This window comes from Camelus bactrianus, chromosome 11, assembly GCF_048773025.1.
Source record: "Camelus bactrianus isolate YW-2024 breed Bactrian camel chromosome 11, ASM4877302v1, whole genome shotgun sequence".
NCBI classification, from domain to species: Eukaryota; Metazoa; Chordata; class Mammalia; order Artiodactyla; family Camelidae; genus Camelus; species Camelus bactrianus.
The window spans coordinates 39,337,432-39,352,430 of NC_133549.1; the positions used below are offsets into that span (position 1 = coordinate 39,337,432).

The window sequence follows — 14,999 nt, forward strand, 5'->3', positions numbered from 1 at the left end:
AAAATGAGCAAAGGCCCTGAACAGCCATTAAAAAAAAAAAAAAAAAAAGACATACAAATGGCCAGCAGGTACATGAAAAGATACTCAACATCACTAATCGTTAGGGAAATGCAAATCAAAATCATACTGAGATATCACTTCATATCTATTAGGATGCCTACTATCAAAAAGACAAGAGATAACAAATATTGGCAAGGATATGGAGAAAAGGAACCCTTGTACACTGGTGGTGGGAACGCAAATTGGTACAGAAACTATGGAGAACAGCGTGGAGGTTCCTCAAAAAATTTAAAAATAGAACTACCATATGATCCAGCAGTCCCACTTCTGGGTATATAACCAAAAGAAATGCTATCACTATCTTGAGGAGATACCTGCACTCCCATGTTCATTGCAGCATTATTCACAATAGCCAAGATATGGTAACAACCTAAATGTCTGCTGACTGATGAACGGGTAAAGAAAAAATCTATTGTCCGTTTGGGACAACATGGATGAATCTGGAGGGCCTTATACTAAGTGAAGTAAGCCAGAGAAAAGACAGAGAAAGATAAACATCACATGGTATCACTTATATGTAAAATCTTAAAAAAGTTGAACTCCTAGAAACAGAGTAGAATGGTGATTGCCAAGGGCTGGGGAGTGGGATAAACGAATGGGGAAAGGTTGGTCAAATGCACAAACTTTCAGTTATAAGATAAATAAGTTCTGAGGATCTAATGTACAGCATGGTGACCATAGTTAATCATTCTGTATTGTATACTTGAAATTTGCTAAAAGAATAGATCTTAAGCATTCTCATCAGAAAAAAGTAACTATCTGAGGTGATGGATATGTTGATTAACTTGACTGCAGGAATCATTTCACAATATGTACATATACTAAATCATCACATTGTATACTTTAAGTGTATTACAATTTTATTTATCAGTTATACCACAATAAATCTGGGGGGGGCGGGGGGAAGAGGCTGTTTCCTGCAAACAACTGGGATGGGGTCCAGGGATAGTCTCTGTTGCAGGGACGGGCACTTTACTGGGTCCAAGCTCTGCCTCCGTGCCTGGAAGCTAAAGCAGAGTCTATGGGGCTCAGAGGCAGGAAGAGGTCATGGCTGCCCTACTGGATCAGGATGGGGTTCTTCACACACCCCAGTCTGTAGCCTAAAAGAGAGGGTCAAAAATGGAGGTCAACCTAATGCTGATTCAAAGAGGCCTAGAAGGAGCCTGGAACAGGACTCAGAAGTATGGACTTGCATAATCCTGTGACAATCTGAACCTCAGCTTCCTCTCTGTAAATTGGAGAGGTCATGGGAACCCGATGGGAGGAGGAAGAAGGAGGGGGCTGTTTGAGGCTATTCCAATGCAAGGGACACGGCCCTGTGAAGTCTCCAAGCTCAGGGCAGAGACAAAGATCTTTATTCTCTCCTGTCTTCCCCTTTCCCACCTGCTGCCTCATATCTCAGCCATTTTTCCACATTCTCTTTTACTATATGGCCATCCATCCAGTTCTTCCTGCTTTCCCTTCTCTTGACAGTTTAGTAATTTAATAAGTACTGAGCCCCAGGGTGAGGGTCTGGAGCTTTGATCTCAACTCTGGGAAAACCAGAGCAGCCTCGGCCTGTCTGGGCTGATTTATGGCCACCTTTCGTGGTTTCTGTGTGCGTGCTGGGGGAACTGGCACCACAGAGGGTGGGGAGCCACCTGAGAAAGGCTGGCTAGGTTGGGACTGAAGGCCCCGGCTCAGAGGCCAGCAGAAATCAGATGCACCCCAGAGCACAGGTGCCAGGGCCCCACCTCTGCCCACCTGGGAGCCACCTGTGACAGGCAGAGGGGATATTAATTATTGATGGTGTCCCAGTGGAGAGAGATGGAGCCAGAAGCTCAGGGCCAGTCCTGCTCCGCTCACCTATCTCTCTTCCTGGATCTAAGACCTCAGAGCCTTGAGGTGGGACACAGCTCTCAAGGGACCACTCACACATCAGCATACCCACCCCTGACCTCCCAAGAGGCCCACCTTCCCAGTGTATCCAAACTCTTGTACACCAAGCCACCTGGGTGCTTCACTGACCACTGCCCCAGAAGTCAGAATTCTCAAAGACATGTCAGCACAGTCTACACCTCCCTCTTCACCTCCAAATCTTCAAATTGACCTTCTAAAGGATCTCCCAAATCAAACTACTTGCCTGGCTGCTCACTGCCCTGCCCTGGAGGACTGCAGCAGTCTCCTGCCTGGCCCTCCCCTGCCCCTCTCTGGCCCTAGAGCTTTCAAAGACATCGAAGAGATTTTATCACTCTCCTGTTTAAAGCCCTTCAATAGTTCCTCTCGGGACAGCACACATCACAATTGGCATGAGCATTCATCCCCTTCAGGTGTCCCTCTGGAGATAACTTCTGCCAGCTCCTGAGAGCATCCAACAAGATCAGAGCCTTGAGACCTCATTGGCACCTGGTCTAATCCAGCTATATGACCTTGGACAAGTCACTTCCCCTCTCTGGGACTGAGAATTCCAGATCTGGGCTGAGAAAGAAGGTAGGACAAAATGATCTCTAGGGTATATCTGGGTTCTGATGTTCGAAGTCAATGGCCACTGGCCCTTCTACCAGCCTCATGCACATGCCAGACCACCTGCCGGTCCTCTCCCTTCAGGAAGAATGTATTCAAAGGGGCTTTGCTGGGAAAATCAGAGAAAGAAAAGAAAAGGAAAGCAGGTAAGAGGAGGAAAAGGGCTCTAGGACCCTTCTGCCAATACAGACTGATGTCTGAATTAGATGAGGCTGGGCCATGAGTGCCTCAAAGGCAGAGACGATGCCCAGTACTCACCTCCCAATTCTCCACGCCCAGCACAGGCTCAGCACCGAGAGTACTGACACGTGAAATGAATCAGCTGGAGGATCCTTGCAGTTTCACTTGACTCTGATCAGGAAAACATGCCTCCTCCCCTCAATCTCACTGGTACCTGGACACCCCCACCTGGACACACACACTGTCCCATTCCCTGGAGAAGATCAGCCTTTCAGCAGATGCCAGGCAGGGGCTGGGCTGAGCCATGAAGGTGAAAGCTGGGAGCATGAGGAACTGACGCCACCCTCATCACAAGACAGAACTTTCCCGGCAATGTTCTCCCTTTCCTGTCCCCACCCCCACCTCTGGAGCAGCCAGGATGACATTCTGGGGCAACAGAGGCAAAGGAGGCCATCCGGACAAACCAGCAGACATACTTCCCCTGCTTCTCCTATCATCCCAAGAGGGTCCTCTCTCCTCCTCCTGCCCCGCCTGTGCACAGTCAGACTTTGGGACCAGCAACTTGCTCCCATGGACAGAGAGGCAAGGGAGAGATCACTTAATGATTTTCTACTGGCAGTTCCTTGGCCTGGAGGGCTGGGATGACACTGCACTGGACTCAGCCCCTCCATTCTCAGCAGCAATGGTGAGCCAACACCAAGCTCCGTCTTTAACAGGGGCTTGTGCCAGACCCCCTTCCAGGAACACCCTTCCCTGCCGCCCTCCACACCCAGCTCAGTGCTCTCAATTGGGAGTGGTACTGCCCCCTCTGGGAGTACTTTTAAAAATATGGGAGAGCTATTTTTTTTAATGTTGCAATGACATTTTAGGTGGCCAGTGACATTTAGTAGGCAGAGGTCAGGATGCTAAATGAATAATTCCACACCCAACATGCCAGGAGCACCCCAGAGGAGCATAAAGCCAAAACCAGGTCAAGTTCCCCTAAGTTCCCTGGTCTTTTCTTTCAGCCCTTACCCAAATGTAATTGCTTGGGTAAGGAACTAAAGAAATAGTTGACAGAACAGTTAAAGTAGCACCCTGGCGTCAAGGAGGTGGAGCATAACTCTCTAGCTCCTACGTGTGGGCCGTGCATAAGGACTTCCTTTCAAAGAGCGCTATAGGGAAAAGAGAAGAAAAATGCATCTTTAACTTTACAAAAGAGAAACCTGACAGGCACTACCTCGGCCACGTGAGGATGGTCTGCATCCACAGTGATGTCATGGTGATAGTAAGCACCGTTGATACGATGAGACAAAAATGGTACCTAACTCTATGGTCTTTCTTTCCAAAACCTAGAACCACAGTCTAACCTTGAGAAGAATATCAGTCACATCCCAGTGAAAGGACAGTCTACAAAATACCTAAGCAACACTCCTCAGAACTACCAAGATCATCAGAAACAAGGGAAGAGGAGCCTAAGAAAACATGACAACTGTATATATAAAATGTGATAATTAAAATACAGTGTGGTGTCCTGGATGGGATCCCGGTACAGAGTAAGAACATGAGGGAGGGAAAACTGAGGAGACTGGAGTACAGTATGGACTTTAGTTAATAAACATGTGTCAGCATTGGTTCATTAATTGTCACAAATGTTCCATACTAAGGTAAGATGCTAAAATGGAGGAAACTGGCTATGGAGTATACGGAAACTCTCTACTATTTTGTAATAATTCTGTAAATCTAAAACTGTTCTAAATGAAAAGGTTATTTTTTAAAAAGTGGTAGCACCAAAGTCAGAGGGATCATGGCTAGAATCCCAGCTCCACCTCATACCAGCCATGTGACCTGGGGCAAGTTACTCAACCTCTCTAAGCCTCAGTTTATCCATCCATAAATGGGGTTGATAATCATACTTACATCACATGGTTGTTTTAAAGGTTAAATGAGATAATAGGTGTAAAGAGCTTCGCACAGCCTCTATTTAGCACATAACATGTCAGTAAGTATTACCATATTCTGATTCATTTGTCCATTTGCCAATTTTGTTCCCAGCTGCCTCCCCCAAGGAGGGGAAGCTCTGTGGCCAGGAGCCCTCATCTTTGTGTGTACCACCATTGTACCCCCACACCTAGGAGAACTGCTGGCTCATCGCTGATACTTACTATGTGTTTGTTAAACAACGGAATGAGCCCTCCCCACCAGAGCATCCCTGGAACCCCAAATCTCACCCCGGGAGAACTCCAGTTCTGGAGCCCAGCGCGAGCCCGGCCTCCCCCAGAACCGTAGCTACAGCAGAGAGAAAGCCAAGCCTCCCACCTGCCTCCCTGTGACTCTTCCTCCTCTCCTAGCCCTGCTTTTCTCTCCGCCCCACCCCCTACAGGCGTCAGCACCTGCTCATTTCCCAAAGCAGCAGGATCCGGGTAATGACCTCTGATAAACATCTTCTAATAAACCCTGTAGCTGGATCTGTCATCCAGAAGCTATATTCTTCCCTCTTCCCACTCTCACCCCCGTCTCCTCCCACTTCCTGCACTGGCCCATTAGTGCCCTGGTCTCACCAGGCAGGCCCCCAGGCCCCCAGGACCTCTGGACTCGGGCTTCCTGGGGAATGGCCAACAGGCTGCTCGGGCTATTCCATAAGCCTGACCCTCCCCACAGGTCTGCAATCTCAGTGGCCCGGCCTGGCTCTGGCTGTGCCACTCAGCCTGACCACTGGCCAGTCCACTTCCCTCCATCCCTGCAGGCAGTTTTCCCAGGCGTTACCAAGGAGACCACTCACATCCTGCCCAGTGTTGCCAAAGCAACCGTCTCAGTGTGAAGCAGCCCCTCGGCCTCCAGCCCCGGGTGTGCAAGACCAGGAGTGAGAGAGGCAGAGACCAACAGGAAATAGGACCAGGCAGCTGGCACACTGAGGGGGAAGCATCCCGGCTATTCCCCGGGCAGTGCCCTGCTCCTGTCCTTCTCCCTCCCCTTCCTCCTTCTGTTATTGCCCTTACCCATCCTGCCACCATCTTGGGCTCTGTGATTTAGAGCAAATGCCTGGGCCTCAATGTGCACATCTTGGAAGTGGGCACATGCCATCCCAGAGGGTCAGGGTAAAGAAATCCCCAATATGGAGAAATTCCCCAAGACCAATTTTCTCCTTCATGAGCTTTGATGTCCTGGATAAACATTCCAGTTCTGCCATCTCCCAGCTCAGTGTTTCTGAACAGCATTCTTAATATACAGGAGTCTCTGTTTTCTCACCTATAAAACAGGAATAATAATACTTCATATTGCGAGATTAAATGAATTAACCTACATGACTGCACCTAGTAAGTGCCCAGCCTCAGGACTTGCACTTTTTTTAATTTTTTTTTTTTCTGATGAATAATAGCCCTGCTGACCATAGCCACTGGTCAGAAATGCTTCCAGATTCACCCACGTGAAGCCTGGATGAAGTCGCCGGCTTGGCTCTCCCACTCAGCCCTTGCATCTTGGCCTCCATTAACCTCCCAGCAGCTCAAGATGCTTCACTCCCTCCCCACCCACCCCTGCTGCTGCTGCTGCTGCTGCTGCTGCTGCTGCTGCTGCTGCTGCTGCTGCTGCTGCTGCTGCTTAAAGGAAATCACTACACTCCTCTGCTCAAAAGCCACCCATAGGTCCCACTGCTCACAGGATCACTCTAAACTCATCCTGGCATCTGAGGCCCTGCACGATCTGGCCTCAGTCTACCTTCAAAGGTTGACTCGTTCATCTCCCCACTGCGGGTCTCACTTCCCAGTGGGAGGGACTGCTCACTGCCTCTGCCAGCACCGTGCATTTTCCTGCCTCATGCCTTTGCTGCCGTGCCCTCACCAAGATGCCCTTGAGTAGGTCCACTCCAAGTCTTCTCCCTCTAACTTCAGGCTCGCCTCCTCTGTGAAGCCTGATCTCACCGACTCCAAGAGTGCCAGACTAGGTCATTCTGAGGCCCCAAAGCTGTGACAGTTCGCAGACCTTGGAGTATATCAGAATGACCTGGGGGTCTTGTTAAACATGCAGGTTTGGGGGCCCCAACCCCAAGGTATTCTGAGACAGTAGGTCTGGCCTGAGGGCTGGGAACCTGCATTTTAGATGTGTTTTCAGCTGATGCTGATGCAGGCAGTAGAAACCCTCACTTTGAGAAACCCTTGCGCAAAAGAACAGAAAGTTCCCTTGGAAGTGTTTGCCCTTAAAGACTGGCTGATGGGTCTACGTGGCTAAAAACCCTGCAGAGGAGGTATAAGGGGCAGGAGGCCAGGAAGGAGCATCAGGAACCCCATAGTACTCCCCTTCCCTCCTCTGGGGTTCTGTCCAGAGACCAGGAGATTGCTCCCCAGTTTCCTTCCTATGATGGAAGACAGAGCCTGCCAAGAGTGAATTCTGTGGGGGCAAGATGTATACTGGTCACAAGAGTGAAATCTAAAGTCAGACAGACCTCGGTTTGAATCCCAGCTCCATCAGTTACTAACTGTGTCATCTGGGATTAGTTACCTAACCTCTCTGAGCTTCTCTTTCCCCATCTATAAAACAGTGACAGTGATACCTCCCTCAGTAGGTTGTCAGGAGGATATTAATGGAAGTAACCTACATGGAAGTACTTGGCACACCATAATCACAGAATACACGGTAGCTATTATAAATATTATTGTTATGATTAATAATACAGGGTTCAAAGGTCAGACTAAACTAAAAACCAACAGGGCATGCATCACTGAAGGCTAGTGATGGGGGTGAGGCAAGATGAAAAGAATATTTCAGGAGGACCACTCTGGCAGCATCAAAGGAGGAACCAGAGACCAAGAGGCCAGCTATTGCAATATCTGGGATGAACATCCAGATCTGGAAAGTAGCAGTGAGGATATGGAGGCTGGAAAATGGCTAGGACCTTGTCCTAGGAGGATGCATTCCCCCACCCCCACCCCCAGAGAGCAGTGAGGAAGCTCAGGGTCCGCAGACAAGTTCCTGTTGCTCACTCTGGCCCACCTCAAAGAATCAAGGCCCCTTGGCTGACCTTAGAAGCTCCTCCCTTGGCTGGCTGGGAGCCTCAGCCACTATGGAAAAGAGACTCTGAATACAACAGGTGTCTGGCTGGTGTCACACCCAGCCAAAGCTGGGGACAATCTCCCTACAGCTGTCACAATCAATGGCTTTGTGAAATGTCCAATTCAAAAGCACCAGCTTTTAAAAGATGGAAGGTTCACTCCAAGGTATATACCCCCCAAAACTGAAAACAGGTGTTCAAACAAAAACTCGTACACAAATCTTCATAGCAGCAAAATTCACAATAGCCAAAAGGGGGAAACAACCCAGGTATCCATCAACTGGCAAGTGGATAAACGAAGTGTGGCATATATATACAATGGAATATTATTCAACCACAACAAGGAAAGAAGATACAAGTTACAATGTGGATGAACCTTGAAAACATTGTGCTGAATGAAAGAAGAAAGACACAAAAGGACAAATACAGTATGACTCAATGTATATGAAATGTCCAGGCAAATGCAGAGAGACACAGTGTAGATTGGTGGTTGCCAGGGATTCGGGGGAGAGGAAATGAAGAGTGACTGTTTAATGGTATAGGCTTTCCTGTTGGGGTGATGAAAATGTTCTGGAACTAGATAGAAGTGGTGGTTGCACAACATTGTGAATGTACTAAATGCCACTTAATTGTACACTTTAAAATGTTAAAGTGGTAAATTGTATGTTATGGGAATTTTATGTGAATAAAAAAATGATAGGAGGTGGCTCATGCGATTCCCATCTATGGGTGACCACTGGGACTGAGCAGCACCCTCCCCAAAGGCTTTCTCTTAGCACTTAGCACCAAGCAGGCAGGCACTCAGATAGAGATGGGGAAGGAGGGGGATCTTCATTCCCTGTATCTGTCTTCATGAAGTATGAACCCTCTGCCCCAGTCACCCTGTGCCCATCACTGAGAATATATACACACACTTACTCATCCCACCTCCAAGCCTTTGCTGCATGTCCCTACCCATCTCTGCACACCCTAAAACTCCCACTGCACCCCTTGCCGTCTATCTGATTTCTACAGTTCCTCCCATATCCAGGTCAAAGTCTTCCCTGATTCCCCATCTCTGACCTCTGCCCACACATAGCTGGGATTTCAACAGTCCATCTGGGCACTTGATTCCATTTCCTCTCTCAGCCCTGCCTTTTCAAGCAGATCTTCAACCTGTGAATGTACAGGGATGTCATGAGCCCTCACCTCTGAGCCAGGCATATAACAGGTCCTCATAACTGTCTGTTGGTCCTAAGCCCAGAGCTATACCTTAGACCTCTCTCCTGAACACTCCTGGACCAACACTGTTCAGACCCCTGTGGGAACCACCAGCAGTAGAGTGAGGCCAATGTGTCTTCAGGAAGAAGATGAAATTACCACACGGCAGGTGATGGATGAGCCTCATCTCATGTCAGCCTGATGGCCAGGCCAATCTGAGATCTTCAATGAGTACCAGAGATCCTATTACACCAGGTCCCTTCCAGTTGTTTTAATTAAAATGGTGAGAAATCAATAGAGATTGCAATTATGGAAGGAGGGGGAAAATAATCAAGAGTTCCCTGCCCTCAGCAAATTGCTGGATGGACACCGATAAGAATCAGAGCTGAATTCTGGGTGAGTACAGAACCTACCCCAGCAGAACTCGGGATGGACAGTCTTAGAATCACAGCCAGTATCAAGGTTAACACCAATACAACGGGAATGGAACCCTGGATGGTCAGAGCAGACGCCTAGGTCAATGCTGATACAGCTAGAAGGGAATTTGGAGTGAACACTAAAACAGTCACAGAATAAAGCTGATGGCTCTATTAGGGTGGGGGAAAGTCAGGCTGAGGAGGAGGATCAGTGGACCCTAGATGAAGGGTGGAGGGCATGCATAGGCGGCCTTCATGTGCATGCTCTAATCCTTCATCTCAGGCTTGGAAGGAGCAGAACAAAAACCCTCACAGCCATCCCCATAGGTGTGTGGTGAGGAACAGGGAAGAGTGGAATCTGCTAAATTAAGCCAGAAGGGAGATGGGCAGGGGTAGGGAAACTGCTGGGGGGAGAATTTCTCCACTATGTACTCCCACCAAAAAAGAACTGATCCCTGTAAACCAGAGTGGCAGTATAAGAGGGCTTTCCCAAGCCAGATAGATGGGGAGTCAGGCAGAGGAGGAGGCTAGGGTGGAGCTGTAGGGAGATGGGAGGGCCTGAGACCTTCTCCTGCCCACCCGCTCCCTTGTCAAAGACCCCAGCCCCAGACTCACATCACCACAATCCCAAACTTTAGTTAAAAAGGGGGAAATTCTGCAGGCCTTCTCTGGGCTTCCCTAGGGTCATGGATGGAGCATAGCCCTCTCAGAGCAGTAGGGGAGCATTCAAAGACCAAGTCAACTCACTGGCCCAGCTAACCCCTGCCCTTGAACGACTTAGCCTGGCCTCACCACTTTCTCTTGAATGACCCACTGAGTAACTGGGCAAATCACTCTCCCTTTTTCCATCATCCTTCTCCCTTGTAAGGGAGGACACTGAATCAGATGACATCTACAGGTTCCTCCATCCTTAGAAATCTGTTTTCAGTGCTCAGAAACAGACTTCGTACATCTAATACTTACAGCGTATTTCTGATTATAAAAAATAATACTTGCTTTCTGTAGAAACTTTAGAAAGAGCAAAATATAAAAAAGAAAAGAAAAAAAATCTTAGGTGATCTCATTACCCAGAGGAAACTATTGTTAATCTTTCAGAAACTTTCTTCCCAAGGTTGTTTGATTTTTCTTTTTTTGCATTCATAACATTCTTCTTAGCAATTCAGATCTTACAATTTTGTATCCTGCTTTTTACAACTGCCATTATTCTGCTGTGAGCATTTTCCCAAGTGATCAAATATTTTTCAAAAATACTATTTTAAAGATTGCATAATACTCCACTAAGAGGATCTACCGTGCTTACACGGCATTTAGGTTGTTTTCCTAGTATAAACAACACTGCCATGAGCATCCTAGCCTAGTGCATAAGTATTTGCCTATATCTCCATTTCCTCAGAATCTATTCCTCCAGATGGAATCATAAAGCCAATGAATATATTTTAAAAGGTCTTGGCATGTACTGCCGTATCAATTTTCAGAAAGACACAACAAACCCAGTGATTTTCCTGAGCTGAGCGAGAGCTTGAGTTCTGAAAGGACTGGAGTTAGAATACAGGACAGTGGTCCTGTCTCTCCTCCTCTCCTCCTGTCTTGAAGGTTAACTGTCCAGCAAAAGAGAGGACAGAATTCCAAGTCAGAAGGCACAGGTCTGCAGCCTAGCTCTGCCTCTCTGGCTTTGGGAACCTGAAACAAGCATTGGTTCTCCTCAACTGTAAAATGGGTATGATTAGCTCTGAGGACTACCCAGAGCAGTTTCCTCACATGAAAAGGTGTTTGTGAAAGTTCTTTGTAAACTACAATGCTTTGTCAAAGGACATTACTAGTATCTTTCTCATAACCTGAAGGGCTTGTGAAGTGGGTTGTTCTTTGTGAAAGCCCAATGGCTTCCCTTCCTAACTCTTAGCCATCAGAATGCCCAGCCAGTACTGGATGGGTTTGAGGATGATGAAAAACGAGCTTCCTGAAAGGAATCAGTGGGCTCTGAGGGCCTGGGAGGGCGCAGGTGTATCTTCCAAAGGTCAGAGACAGCACAGGAAGAGGTAAAGCTGAGAACTGGGCCTGGGGCCTCCGTGAGGGTGCCAGGAGGGTGGGAAGACTTAGAGGGCAAAGATCTTCTTAGTAAATATCCCTCTGTCTCAAGGCTCCCAGCACCTCCTTTCTACAGTTCCAACTGGACATCTGGCCTTTGAGGGAACCAGAAACCAAGCTAATTCAGTGGATGCAAAAAGTCAATAGCTTCAGAGGACTCCAGAGGCCATAGGCTCCTGCCCCTTCTTCCAAGCTGTCATAAATCAGTCCTGGAATGTTTAAGCCCCTCTAATCGGAAATGCAACTAGTGCTTCCAGCATCACCTTTTCAGCCACCGGCAGATGAAAAAAGGAGACCACGATGCTTCCCCTGGGAAGCGCAGCTGGCCGGCCTGAGCATCCTGCCACACTCCCCTATCCACTAGGCAAACGCCCTTCTTCACCCCTGCACGCTCGCCTAGCATCACAGCCTGAGGGGACTCCAGTGACGTTCTCAGTGCTGGCAGGGAGAACTGCGTAGACCCCACAGAACACCATCCTCCCTGGTTTTTAATCATCACCCTCGGAAGCCCCGCCACGCCTAGCCCACCTTCACGTCCAGAGGTGCATCTCCCATCTCCAAATACGCACAACAGGTAGCACCTGCCCGGCCTCCTCAACCACACCTCTCCACCTCTCCCTGCCCTCCACCTGCGCCCCAGTCCTCCAGCTGCTCCCGGCCCCGGGGGAGCCTTACCTTTGAGGTTTTGGGGGTGGCCCCGTGGCGCCCGGCTCGGGTTTCCTCGGGGCAGAGAGGGGATACTGGAGAAGTTGTTACCCATGGCATCCGGCCCCAGGGGGTTCGGCACTCTCTGGGGGCAGGCGAGACTGGACAGGAGCGGAGGTACTGTGTGCAAGTGTGCGCGCGCGCGGGCGCGCGCCGCCGGAGGAGGGCCCTGGTGGGGCTGCGGCCAGGGGCGGGCGGGCCGCTCCTCTCCTCCTTCTCTCTGGGCTCCGCGGTCCTCGGCGGGTCCTGCCCGCCGCGGGGGTCCTCGCGCGAGCCGGCTACCTGCCTGCCATTTTCCGCGGCTGGCGCGCCCCTGGGCTGGGGCCGGCGGCGCCCGGGGCTTCCCTCTTCCTCCCGTTGGCGCTCGGGTTCCGGCTGGTGGCGGGCGGCGCAGTGGCTCCGGCGCGCTCCCCCGGGGCCATAGAGTCAGGGCTCCCGGCGCGGGCTCTCAGCGGCTCGGCCTGCCCAGCGGTTCGGTGGCTCGGCGGCCGGCTGGGTCCCCGCCCGCGGGGACGGCCGCGGCGGCGGCGTGCGTGGCGCTCTTCTGCCGGCGGCTCGGCATGGAGCGGGGCCCCGTGGAGCGCAGGGCGTGCTGGGCGCTCCGGCCGTGGTGGGTCTCCTCCGGCTGCCGCGCTCCCGCCCCCGCGAGCCCCTCGCGCGACCGCCGCCCCCGCCCCCTGCCGTCGCCAGGATTCCCTCGCTCCGGTTGTTATGGTGACAGCTGCGCCGGTGAATGAGCGTCTTAGAGACACGCGCGCTCCCGCTCAGCCAGATGTGGCTCTGGGCGCGCCGCGTCCCCGGCTGCTACTAGTCCTCTGAGGCGCTGGGGACCCCCAGGCCAGGGTGGGGGTCAAATATCAGGCAGAAATTGAGGCTCCGGGTGTTGGGCTTATTCCTCTCACAGACAGTGGAACGTGGTCTTGAAAACAAGAGACGCCGTACAGCAAGAAAGGTCAGCTCCTTGGGCGCCAGGCCCGGAGCGAGACAGCTCTAAGTTACAGTTTCTCTAGCACCAGGCACAGTGCCTGGCACATAGTAAAAACTCCAGGAAAAAAAAAAAAGTTAAGGCGTGAATGGATGATTGAGCAAATGAAGCGAGATTAGGAACTCCAGGACTTGACCCTTTGCTCTCAGTTATATCAAAGGGATGCTGCGACAAGCGCTCAGAACAAGAACCCCAGGCTGTTCAATTATTGGACACATAGCACTGGGGGGCCTTTGGATGAACACAGACGGGACCTAGGAGACTTCATGGAGGGCCAAACTGGAGGAATATATCTGAGGGACAAACCATCAGAGAACACCAACTCTGAACTGAGTGGTTCTGTCAGCTGTAAGAGGTGGAGGCCTCTGTGGCCTCTGTGGTCTGCAGCAGTCAAAGAAGGCTTCCTGTAGGAAGGGGCCTTCAGAAAGTCACCTGTTCACATGACTCATCCATCCTGTTCAGCACTGCTACTAGGACCTGAGAGAAGAGAAAGGGAGTCATTCTCCTCCTACCTGGACGTGAGGGCATCTCCTTCTCTCTGTCTTATCAGGGCTAGAAGATGAGCCAAGTTCCCCCAGGAGGGAGAATCTGCCCTACCCCCCCCATACACACCACCCCACTCCTCTAGATCACCTCTAACTCCCTGACTGGCTCTGATCCAGAATCCAGTGAGGACTTGGGCTGCCATTGGGCATTTCATCCATCCTCTTCTGGAAGGTTCTTTCCTCAAGTCTCCATGTAACTGGCTCCTCATTATTCAGGCACAGTTCATGTGTCACTTCCTGACCTTCCCTGACCACCCCAACTAGAGAACCTCCACCACTCTGTCACTTTCCATCTCATTACTCTGTGTTATCTTGTCTTAGTTCGAAAGTAGCCATTCCCCCTCGTTTATGTTCTGCCTCCCCCACTAGAATGTAAGCTCTATGAGGGGAAAGAGCCAGTCAACTCCGTTCACTGTGATGTCCCCAGCCCCTGGGAGACTGCCTGGCACATGATGGATTGTCCAAAAATGCTTGTGGAACAGATGAATCCCCCTGCCTGCCAGCAGAACTCCACCCAGAGCCCTGGGAGGAAAGCTTCTAAACCTCTCCCTTTCCCCTCCCTGGCCCCCCACCCCCACCCCATTGTAGGTGTCATATCCGTAAATGTCTGGGACTCCAGGCGAGCTAGAAATATCCTTGACAGCTGCTCTCTGGGGTCTGGAGGGAAAGACAGCCCCCACCCCAGCCTCCAACCTCTTAGATGCCCAGGATCACATGCCCTGCCAGCTGCAGAATGGCCAGGACAGGTCAGGGGTGCTGTCTTATTTATGGGAGTAGCTCCCCAAGGCTCACTCTCAACCCATGACTCCGCGTCAGAAGTCCATGGGCACTAAGTGGCAGCACACTCACGCATTTGCACGCACACCTCTCCACTCTGTCCCACACTCATTTCTACACAAGCACACACACTCTCACATGCACTCATATAGCCTCCAAAGTCTGCTGGAATGACATCACTGTGAGCTGCTGCTGGCATCAGAATAAATCTGCAGACTATGTATACACGAGACTTATTCCTCAGGAGTGTGTGTAGGGGCAAGGTCCTTGGTAGGATTTGCAGACAGTCACTGGGGGGAGGTTTGGGCTCTTCCTAAGGTCCCCTCCCTCCCTTCCCCAGGAGGAGGGCCTGGGGCATAGGCCAGGGGATGGGGCGGGGGTTGGGGGTGAAGCCCCAAAGGTAGGATGGTAGGGATGTCACAGGCCCCTTGTGGTCTAAACCTGGGCTGTGGGAAAAGCCAGGGAGAGATGGAGAAGATCAAAGGACAGGGAAAATGAGGGGACCAGACACTGGTGCC

General features: G+C 50.6%; 1 protein-coding gene across 1 annotated transcript in view; it reads right to left on the reverse strand.

Annotated features, from left to right (window-relative positions):
* The window catches only part of NEURL1 (neuralized E3 ubiquitin protein ligase 1), a 70,467-nt gene extending 58,152 nt beyond the window's left edge, over positions 1–12,315 (reverse strand). Inside the window, exon 1 of the mRNA XM_074373686.1 lies at positions 12,145–12,315. Coding sequence (XP_074229787.1) covers positions 12,145–12,229 — 85 coding nt within the window. The 5' untranslated portion in view covers positions 12,230–12,315. The remainder of the gene's footprint in view (positions 1–12,144) is intronic.
* Between the last annotated feature and the right edge of the window lie 2,684 nt (positions 12,316–14,999).